Source organism: Poeciliopsis prolifica, unplaced genomic scaffold (genome assembly GCF_027474105.1).
Source record: "Poeciliopsis prolifica strain line A6 unplaced genomic scaffold, Auburn_PproV2 SCAFFOLD005, whole genome shotgun sequence".
NCBI classification, from domain to species: Eukaryota; Metazoa; Chordata; class Actinopteri; order Cyprinodontiformes; family Poeciliidae; genus Poeciliopsis; species Poeciliopsis prolifica.
Window position 1 is genome coordinate 9,244,347 of NW_026562380.1, and position 12,020 is coordinate 9,256,366.

The following is a 12,020-nucleotide window of genomic DNA, read 5'->3' on the forward strand; positions in this document are numbered from 1 at the left end:
TCTGTTTTTTATCAAAATGTGTGCTCTAAGAACAGTTATAAATAGTGTCTTCCTGAGAAATACACAGACATAAAAGTATCTGTGAACCTTCACAAGCGTGCGTGTTGTTTTTATTGCCCTCTTCATAACAGGCTTTAAAACATTACTTATCAATATATCTATGGAAAATTATCTGTAACGTGTGTGGAGGCAGGCAGAAGAGTTTTTTCCTGGATGTCTTTTAGTGCAAAAATACATCTGAATAGCTAAAGGTATGTTTTTCTGTTTTTAGCATCACTTTAGCATCATCATGTGCTCTTGTCTTTATAATTTTGAGGAGTGGATGAGTGTTGTATCATATTTAGACCCCAAGGAAACTGGAATTCACATATCACTGAGAAGAGGGTATCATCCCTTTTTTTAGTAAAATGCAAACTTTTAATTCACTTTCTCTTCAGAAATATCAAATTTGTTGAGAACTAATGCTATTTGAATTAACAGACCTGATCTGAAAGTAAACACTTTGTGTATTTTATGCTTTCTGTTTGCTAACAATTTGAGTGAAAGCAGATTAAGCCTGTACGGTCTGAGGAAAAAAGCAAAAAAGATAATCATTGCAACAACATTGTGCTGCTAGAGCAGAGCTTATGGAAGTAGAGTTCATTGCTTCAAAATCTTCACTCAAGTACATTTTCTTCTCAGTTTACTTTTCTAGATGATAAGAAAATATTATTGAACAAGTGGAAACAGAAAATACAAAAATCAAAGTTTTCCTCCTCTAATAGTAAGACGGTCAAGCGGTCGGTCTATTTACATTTTTCTGTTGCAGGCTGCAGTTGGGAGGGTGCTGTTAAATAAGCAGTCGGTGTGAAGCTAAAGCTGGTGCGGCTTCTGGCTGAAACCAGCAGGTGGGATATTGTACCTTCACATTATCAGTCAGATGACACTTTATTTAGGTTGACATGGTATAAGTGGAGCTAAGTCCCTGAAACCCAAAGAGTGGAAATTCATAAACACTAAGGTCTACTGTGTGCGTATGAGGAAGTGGTGGAGTGTATCGAAATGAGAGAAGCTCCATAAAGTCTCAAACTGCTGTGAGATACTTTCCACTATGTTTCCTCTTTCCTCTCCGCCAACAGGACAGCCTAACAAGGAGAGGAATCTGGGCCAGTTATACTCACCCGTCCAGCAGGAGGACTGCATTTTTCCGTGGTCGTCCAGCGTTCGGGCCATAAAGGTGAGCTCTGTTGTAGTAACGTACAGACTGCAGGAGGGTCCGCAACTTGGCATGGTCATGAGCCAACTGGGTGCTGTTGACCACACGACCCACCATACTTCGGTAGGCATTAGGCTCTGGAAAGAAGAGATGGAGCAGAATGAGCCAGCGTTTGTACAAGAAGAAGCAGGGAGGGGGCAGGGAATATTGTTGTTGTAGTCAGATCTTGCTATCTTAGAGTATCCAACTGCCAGTAAAAAAAAGTGGGGTTGAGGAGAGGTAATTGGGCAATTCGCCGTAATGTAGACCGATGGATGCAGTGTCAGGGGAATAGGCCGAGCACACATGGTGGCCTTGCACATTCATTAAAACAAAGACCGAAGGAAACGGTTTGCCCAAAAAGGAGGAACGCTAAGCTTTTGCAGACCTACTGCTGTTTAATCGCTCAGATAATTCTTTGCCTTTCATTCAACCCCTATAAATTTGTCTCAGTGTCTGTGCTCTGTGGATGATTTGCTTGAAATTATTGCTTTCACTACGGTTCAAGTCCTCACTACAATTTTCTAAACGTTTAGATGAATGGATTTTGCATGATACTTTCCGGCTATGGCTCAAATAAAAGTTTCTATCCAGAGATTCGTTGCTTATGAAATTGACAAAGAAATATGAGTCATACAGCCGTGAAACATTTCTCCTGTTATCCTTCAATGATACAGAATGTTCACCCATAAACTGCTACAAAGTCAAAAACGTATAAGTGTAATGAAACTAATCTTTTTGTGCTTAAAGGATGCATTAGAAGTGCCTTTTCAACCTTTGTCATAGTATGTGTTCAATGTTTTCTAAATTTCAAAGAGTTCAGATATAAAAAAGACAAAGATATTAAGCTTAACTTGTGTCAATTTTATCGCTTTGTTGAAATGAACAGTGTCAAAGACAAAAGAGAGCGGCGTGTAAGATTTAGAAGACCAAATTTAAGCTTTAGATTTTTATCTCTACTAACAGGCAACTGACCCTGATTCATTTTTCTTCCTGACAGGAACTCCAAACAGAATTCCCCAAACCATTCAAACCAAGGAGCCTGGCGACAGATGGGATATCTCCTAAAGATACCCGATCCTAACTCCACGAGTCGATCCTGACAGAAGCAACCGAGAGATCTTAAATTCACCCACAAACAAAAATACACATCTTCTGCAGTCGACTTCTTTAAGCCTCCTAATCTAAAATCTCAGTATTCTGCAAAAATGTTGTCTTACTCAAAATTTTGTCCACACTTTCTGACTTTATGCCCACAACAAGAGCTTTATTGACAGACTAACAGAAAGTAGCGAAGAGCTGTAATATGAAAGAAAAATTATACAAGGTTTTAAAGTATCTTGCAAATGAAAGTCTGAAAAGTGCAACATAAGTATGCAGCCCTCTGAGAAAATCCTTTGAACAAGCTTATTAGCTTTGTTAGCTTTACACAGTACAGACATTTTTTCTCCATGTTCTTTGGCAAATTGCTCAAGCTTACTGAAACTAATAGGAGAGTGCAATATTTTTCAAGTCCTACCACAGAATCCTGATTGTATTTAGGCTTGGGCTTTGACTGAGCCATCATAGCAAATGCATATGTTTTGATCTAGCCAATATCAGCATTGAGGTTTTATGTTTGGGCTTGACTTCCTGGAAACAAAACCATCTCACCAGCCTGGAACATTTTGAAGATTTTATTTCAGCAATGTCTTCTCTTTAGCTCCATCCATTTTCATATCAACTACAACCCGCTTAATCGTACCTGCGAGAGAAACTTCTCTCCACAGCATGATGCTTCCACCACTATGTTTCATAGTTTGACCAATCCATCCATCCATCCATCCATCCATCCATCCATCCATCCATCCATCCATCCATCCATCCATCCATCCATCCATCCATCCATCCATCCATCCATCCATCCATCCATCCATCCATCCATCCATCATCCATCCATCCATCCATCCATCCATCCATCCATCCATCCATCCATCCATCCATCCATCTGTCGCAGGGCAACAGAGACAAACAGGACAAACAATCATGCACACCCACCCTCACACCTACGGAAGATTTAGAGAGATCAATTAACCTGACAGTCGTGTTTTTGGGCTGTGGGAGAGATCTCACGCGTCCACAGGGAGAACATGCAAACTCTGCACAGAAAGAAACCCAGGAACTTCTTGCTGCAAGGCAACAGCGCTACCGCACCCACTGATCTATCCTGGGAAAATGATTTGCAGAGATGGCTGTAATTGAACTGTAGAGATTCTGGAAGTAGACACACCTAATAAATAGGAAAATATATATTCATTTGCTTTATGCTTTTAATAGGAACGTGCCACTAAGGGAGGCAGTGAATTCTGAAAACCATATATCAAACTTGGCAACTCTTCAGTAGATGAGGTAAAGAAAAACCAAAAATGCACATTTTACTACAGAGAACAATCTGTTAAATGACTACTGACAAGGCAGCATGTGGTATGCTGCTGTACTGACCGTTGCCCAGCTCCCAGGAGATGTTGTACTTCTTTCCAGCGCCGTACTTCAGCAGGCTCAGTGTGGAAGATGTGTTCCAGGAGTTGTCTGGGTTTCTGTGCAGTGCGTTGAGCCCCAGGATCAGGTGCAGACCAGCGCAGTCGGCAAAGTTGTACAGTTTGTCTAAAGACCTGGCTGGGAGAAACCCACAAAGCAGTTGTAACTTTGATTCTTTTGATTCATTTGGAATCATATGACGATAATAGAAACCACGTGGAACTCATGGATTTTCTGGTTTTTGATTCCTGTCATTCTTTATGCTTGACTGTAGCTCTACAGTAACATCTGTGGCGCTCTTTGTACAGAAACTACTGCATTGATTCTGAAAGCTTTATTTTCTAATATCTACCATTAAATCTACCATGGTTACCTTATTTTTAAAAAGGACTGTACAAATAAATATTTGTTTGCTTTCTGACTTTTTTAAAACACTGGACAATGACGATCACTATTTTGCAGCAAAATGGTCCTGGGTTTAACTCCCCTTCTGGGGTCTTTCTATTTCTCTCTCTTCCTTTATAGAGTTTGCATGTTTTGGACAAAAATCCTCCATTGAATAAATTTCTTCAGATTCACTTGATGACAGACATTCTAATGAGTTTCTTTGTTTTAACCTTTCTGTTGTGTTCATTTCTGAGTTGCAGCTATGGTATTTCTGGGACAATTTGACACATGGAATATTTAAAGGTGCATTTTAAAAATCCTTTGTCTCTTCTTCAAATCTAAAAGTATAAATCCACTAAACTATTTAATAGAGTCTTTCTGCTGGAGCAATAAGATGCCTGCCTTATCTCATGTTTGCCAATGTGGAAGCTGTTGCAGCAGTCTATACTCTACATTCAGCAGCCTCTTCAGTGAGTTAGCAAGCGCTGTGTAAAGTTGCCTGAGGCTGCAGACAAGCCATTTAAAGAGGTGAGACCAGCAGAGCTAAAGTGAGTCTACTGAATACAACACTCCCTGGAGAAGTAGTTGAATTGCTTAATTGTCTGTCACTTTAAGACTGAAATCAAAACATGTTTACAGTGATGCACTTAAATGCAACGACTGATTTCATGCAATTGTAAAGTACTTATCATACAGATGCAAGTATCAAGTTTTTAAACATTTCTCTGTACCTGGTATTTTGTGGTTTACCACATTATTGTTTTTCTAATAAGAGAAAATAATAATGATAAGATTATCTCTTAAATAATAATAGATTATCATTTGAGAGAAAATTATAATTTTCTTTGGCACTTTACCAAAGGTGGCAATGTGTCACCTTTGTTATAGCCAATTAAGTTGGCTATAAAAACTTCATTTTGCAATAATAGTCCTTCAACTTTTCACATCGGTGCAGAGGAAGATTATCATCCTCTACTTGGCAAATTAACAACCTGTTTAAGGTAATGACAGCATTTCAATTTGATTTAAGTGTGGACACAAAATAGTTGTACCAGAATCTTTGTTTGGTTTTTAGTTTGAGCCATTCTGGCATGGACTTACTGTTCTTTTGGGATCATTGACCCAAGTGCAATGGAGCTTATGGACGCAAATGTGTGATTTAAAGACCAGTGATTCTCCTTTAGGAATTTATGCTTGAGAGCAAAATTCAGGGTTCCATCAATTATGGCAAGTCATCCAGATCCTAAAGTAGCAAAACAGTCCTAGATCATCAAACTACCATTCAACTTTAGTTACAGTTTTTCTTAAATGGTGTGCTAGGACAGGACACAGCTCTTCCACTTTTGTTTCATGAGTAGACATAATATTCTCTTTTATAGTCATATAGCAAGTGAGGCCTGATGTGCTTTAATTGTTGCTCTGAATTCTTTTGTGATATCCTGGATCAGTAATAAGTAATAAATCATTTCAGTAAACAGGCCACTCGTGGGAAGGTTCCCCGTTGTTCCACGTTTTCTGTTTGTGAACAAAGGCACTCACTGTTTGCAAAAGTCCCAATGCCTATGAAATGGCTGTGTGACCATTTCCAGAGTGACAGATATCAAAGATGTTATTTCCCAGCTATTCTTTCAATTCTTCAGATTGGAAAAGATTTGTTGTTTTTTGAGATCTTTTAGCCTACTTTATGTTCTAATATATTGTACAATAGGTTCTATATGAATGATTTCCTAGTTCTACTAATCTGGAAGTGAAGGGTTAGTGAATTAAACTGAACTCATCAAAGAAATGCGGTTTATTGCAACAAACTGACAATTTAGCAAATGTATCAAGTTTATACTTTATTCTGGTAACCTTTGCCTAAAATTTTAATTGTTTGATAGTCTGAAATATTTAAGTGACCAAAAGAAAAAAGGAATCTTTAATGTGGTAACTAATTTCTATAACGGAAGTTAATTATAAAATATAATGTTCCTCACTGTTGAACTGGTAATATATCTCTACAATTAAGTCTGTAAGCAGAGGGTAAACTTTGTGAACAGACTTTGAGCTGAATTTGAAATATATTATGAAATCAAGAATTTACCAAGGAATGAATGCTGGGCTGGTATGTTTAAGTTAATATACGCACAACAATAAAGTTTCTTCAACTACGACATTCAGTGAGAATCCACATAGGCTGATTTTCCCATTATGGACTCCCATGGTGTTGTGCCCCACAAACATTGAGTTCCAGTTATGTGCCGCAGCTGAGTGCTCACTCATGTTAATGTCTCCTGTCTCCATTAGAATGGACTCTTCTCCACGATTAAGAATTTGGAGGCCTACCCCCAGATGTTGGCATATGTAAGAGACTCAAAAGTATTTGTTTACATTTGGAGGTGTGATTGCAAGCTTCTCATGGACACCTTCAGCTTTTGTTTTGAAATTTAATATGTTTGGGATCATTCCGTTAGCCTAAATATTGCCCTGAACTGTGACCCACACTTCCTAGGTTCAATAGGAACCAGATGAATGCTGTCTTGATGGTTGCTGTTAAAATCTGCACTAAACTCAAGGTTTCGGACCACCTCAGCTTGCTAAATGATAAATTCTTCAAAGACCTTATAAAGACAAAAGAAAACAACAACAAAAAACCCAGGAAGACAGATATCTAGCTGCTGAAAACTGCAAGGTTCTTTAAAAGTCCCACATTTAAAGCCACCTTTTCCATAACACAACCAAATTCTGAACAGATTTAATTCTAAATCTCATTTTTTGAATAATTTATTTCATAATTTTATCTCCTGAAGTGCTCTTCTGTGAAAGGAGAGGCCATCTTGCCTAATGCTTGTCGCACCTGGCATTAATCAGCTATCAGTCAGAAAGACAAAGCTTGAAAAAAATGTATGCCACAACAATAGTTTGGTTGCTCAAAGCACTGTTCACAAGCATATTTCTCCTGAGTAAACTGCCTGTTCCCCATCTCATTAATAACCAACAATAATGTTATTATCATAGCCACTATTACCGTAACTCCTTCCCTCTGTGGTTTAACCAAAGTGGTTTCTGTGTGCAGGAGCGGAGTAGAGGGCAGCAGGACAGAGAAAGTAGCGCCAGATGTGCATGTCAGGATGAGTAATTCCAGGCCTCTGCTCACCTGAGATCTGAGCACAAGGCAACAAGCCTTGTAGCAAGACAAAGTGAGCCGACCTGCAAAGACATCGTCAATGCATCACTGGCGGCATTATTCAGCTAAAAATACCTTTTTCCCTGTTGGCAGTTCTACAGTAACGTGTAGAGATGTAGACATGTAGAGTCAAATAAACATGCTTTCACTTACAATACGCCATGTTGGTTAGACTGGTTTCAGCTTAACCAACTTCAAAGAAAGAAATTATGCATAAACAAGTTACTGGCATTTTGAATTTAAGTTTATTTTTGTAACTTTTTATTTTCCATTGTTGATTTTGTCTACCTTTCTTCTTATTTTTCTTTCTTGAGATTTCAAATGGTATTTTATGCCAGCATAGCATGTTTAGTTTGTGCTCAAAGTGATCCGCTGTAAACTATTTCAATGACATCTGCCTGAAACTAAACTTTACCTTCCTTTTCCTTGCATTTATTCATAAGTGGTACAGTAACATCAACATGTATCTAAAGAAACTAAAAATGGAGAATGGCGCATACTCTATGAAAGAAAGCAAAGTTTGATCATGCAGCAGATAAATCCCCAAATCCAAGTCATATTAGTTTTGATGAAAAGCATTCTGAAGCAGAAATTTAAAGTTGCTTTCAAATGTTGTCCTGTGTTCGACATGCTCCTAAATGTTTTGGAAGTAGTGCAGAGGTGTTTTTTTTTTTTCCTTTTGAATGACATTTTTCCAGCTGTAAACAAAGAGATGATACACATAACTGAATAAATGATTCAGTGGAACATTTTTTAGTTAATATTGGTGAGTTTCATTTGTGGTATAAAAGTAACATATTCTTACAACTGTAATGGAAAGTGGGAGTGCATGGTCAAAGAGTTGTTCACCCCGCTGTCTTATAGTAAGAAGGTCCTGGGTTCAAATTCACCTGTGGTCTGTTTCTCCGTTCATTTGTGAGTTGTCTTCAGGTACATTGTCTTCCATTGACCAAAAAATGTCAGGTTTATTGGTTTCTCTAAATTCCCCTTCGAGATGCATGGTAGTTTGTAGGACTTAGTGTTGTCTTGTGATACACAGAGTGTAACCTGACCTGTCTTCTAAATTGCTGAAGAATGGCACGAGTTTCCTCATCCTGCACAGATTAGCAATTATGCAGAATGGATATATGGATATATAGATTGCTACTTAATTATTTCTTGACATTTTTTGACAACAAAATTTGTTTGCTTTTTTAGTACTTATTAAACTTTATAGGGTTGTTGTTGTTGTTTACAATTAATTACAATACTTTCAAGGTCACTGGGTTTGGTTTATGAAATATAATGTAATTTAGAAATGATCAAAAGACTGAATGTGTTATCAGACATTTGTGAAAAAGAATACAAAAATCACAATCTGAAGTCCATATTTGGAGTTTTAGAAATGCACTGCGGATGGTGGCAGCATGTCGGAGTCAATTCTACCTCAATTATGTTAGTTCTGAATTGTTCTTTCTGGAGAATTTTGCTCATTATTTTTTTGGCAGAGGCATTGCATATTTTGACAGTTGTTCCCTCTGGTTTTGGATGCCTCACATCTGGAAGATTTTCCCAACAGTTGTTATGATGCATAACCATGGCAACAAGGTATTGTTTTTCAGCTGGATGAAGCTGATTAGTATCTCCAAAGCTCAACTCATACCAGAGTTACAGCTCCAAGTCCCAGAGGAGTAAAAAAAAGCCTTTGTGAGTGCAGGTTAGGACCAAAGAGCAGACAAAGAAGGAGGATCCTCAAACCATCTCTTCCACTGATCATAAAACATCATAACTTCAATTCAAACGTCTCTCTCCCAAGCTTTCTAACCATATGGCCTGATAGAAGATTTAAAGAGAAGCAGCAAAACCAGATGAGGTAGATTAGCAGTGCTTCCCAACGACTGATGTGGTCACCCAGGACTTGCTGTGTACTATAGTCTCTGCTGCCCAAAAACGTACCTGTTTTCATGTCATATCAGTCGCGTATGAACGTGTTGAGAGTGAGACGGTCATACAGCTGCAGTGACTTCAGTCAGAGGATTGTTCAGTTTCATTGCAAGACTGATGACCACCAGAGATCCTTCTTGCCAACATCATTAATATACATAATGACTCTTTGAAGATACTGAGAACATTATAAAAGATCATGTGTCACTTGAAGTGTAATATAGCAAAAATACTTAATTTTTAACTAACTAGATAAAAAAAGTTACAGCCTTTACTGTTTTATGTTATTTCTAAAATAAGGAACATATTTTGAGCTTGTAGCCACTATAAATTCAGGATTTACTACTTAACAATTCTTTGTAATGGTGCACAAAATGTTACTGGGATGAATAACATTTTAATGTACAAGTGAAGAAATGAATAGTCAATTCAGTATTCACAGACATAATAAGGTCAAAGAAGATGTCAGCCAAAGTGAGATGCACATTGATACATTCAATCACTAAATGTTACTAAATTGAGGTTGTTTTGTTCAATTGTTTAAAACGAGAACAAAGTGTTTTAATTTTATGAATATTAAATATGAGGAGCAATGCATGAGTTTATGATGTCAGAAGACAAATTGCAAATTGAAGTTGAAAGAGAATAATTGTTACTCCAATGGCTTGCAAATAATATTTAATTTGTTAAACCTGCACAGAAACTTGTTTTGAGTTCGTAGGTAAATATCCTTATTTCCAAAAGAAACACATGCTATGTTGGATCTACTCTCTTTGAGGCTCATATCTTTTTTTATTTTACTTGTGGTTTTACTTCAAAACAACTCTTACTTTGAAATATCATCTAAATTTAGTCACAAAATTTTCTAATTGTGCCACAATGAATGCCTGTGAGAGGTCAGACTGTACTGTACTATCTCAGCTAAAAGTTTCTCTTTCATCTTACAAACAGTACAGCCAAAAACAAGCAGAGGAAACCAAGAGAGCCCTGTGTGTACATGAGTGTGTTTGTGTGTGCATCTGCTGCCGTGCCTTTGCATGTTTGTGTGCAGCGGAAAGAGTGGGGTCTGGATATTGTCAAGCTGTCTATCTGATAGAAAAACCAGTTCTGTGAAGCAGAGAGGCCGCTGCATCAGTCAGCGCTATGCCTCATTGCTAGAGCTCTGAATATTCCTTCAAACACTTCAACACACATACTTCCACGTATGTTGGGCCTGCATGCACTCACACAAGCACTGTTTGTTGGTTCACGTACCACCCAAGAGAAACAGATACCCATTTTACATTTCAAACAAAACCACACTTGTATCTGTTGCTCAACCTCCATCATCATCAGTTACATTTGGCTGATTAGACAGGTGTTCATTCTCTGCTAATGCAACCTAAAGGGGCAGAAAGTTAAGGTGGTCAGAAGCAGGGTTCTGTTGAAAGATTAGGAGCAGTCATTTATTTTTCCTGCAGAATATAGCCTTCCTAGGCTCTTCGTTTTCATGAAAGAGAAATAATTTTTTTCAGATTTGTGGCCAATAATGGCGTGATTTCATAAAACAGCAGAATGTCATACTGTAAATATCATAAAACAGAAATGTCAATGTTATACTGAAGGAAATACAAATACCTTGGAATGTAAAAGCATCTCGTGGTAAAAGATTCTGTAAAATTGTTTTAACAAATTCAAAATTAAAAAGCCATTTAATTTTCAAATATTTGGTTTTTATTTTTTTCAATTACAGAGTAAGCTAAAATCTGGTAATGTTTTTCCTTTTTTCAGAGCTAAATTTTTATGTTTCCAGACCCATCCACACTTGGAAATTAATGTAATTCAATTTCCAAGTGTGACAACAAACCCAGTATAATCCACTGTGATTGAATAACATGTACTTTTGTCATGTTACGCTTACATTCCTTTACAAGAATTGAAGCGAGAGGACTGTGACTTTTCAGACTCATCCAATGACTTGTTTGTTTTCCAAAAAAGTGACTCATGACAAATTTAGCCACTTTCTCTGGTTTATTGGAGACTTTGGTGACAAAACAGGAAAGCACAGACAGTACTGCCATTTCAGCCATTAATGAAAACTGCCATGAGCCCCTCCCACTGCCTGACTTCTAGGCAGTCAATCTGACTAACAGCAGGATCAACATGCAGCGGCCTGCAGTAGAGCAGAAAGGAGACCCGCTCTACTCTGTTTTAAAATTGCAATGGAACCACACAAAACTGTCAATGATCCTGCTCTTGATTACAGTAAATATAGTTGTTTTTTTTTAATGTCTCGTAATGTTTTATTTTTTTGTAACCAAAACTGTTGCACCAAAATATATCACTGTATGTGATTCTGATAATTGTCTCTAATTTTGATATTACACAAAACTGTGCAGGTTCAGGCAAAGTATTTCCATTGTTAAACTAAAATTATTATATTATTTCAGAAAGTTTATTTGTAGTTAAAAATCTTTCATGTATTTTTAATCACTTTTGTCTTGACACTGTTCTATTGTCTGTCGCCTGGAGCACACATGACCAAATATGAAAATTAGGCTATCCCGTCATCTTCTCAAAACCAAATGAGTTAAACTTGAGAGGAAAAAAAAAAATATTGGGACATTCCTAGTTGTAACACAAAGTCAAGACACAGCCCATAAACTCGATACAGGTCAAAAAATGTGGAAGTGAGTAAGAACAAATAATTATGTGACACCATAAAACAATAATTATAACTGCAGTCTACAGATGCAGTTTAAAGCTGGTTAATCTAAAAGCGAATCCTGTGAGCAGGAAGGATTTTAGCTATGA

General features: G+C 37.4%; 1 protein-coding gene across 1 annotated transcript in view; it reads right to left on the reverse strand.

Moving 5' to 3' along the window:
• Positions 1-12,020, reverse strand: part of hpse2 (heparanase 2) — a 61,502-nt gene that overhangs the window by 21,894 nt on the left and 27,588 nt on the right. Inside the window, exons 4-5 of the mRNA XM_055029485.1 lie at positions 3,716-3,889; positions 1,161-1,332 (exon numbers count right to left, since the gene is read on the reverse strand). Of these exons, the coding sequence (XP_054885460.1) occupies positions 1,161-1,332; positions 3,716-3,889 (346 nt within the window). The remainder of the gene's footprint in view (positions 1-1,160; positions 1,333-3,715; positions 3,890-12,020) is intronic.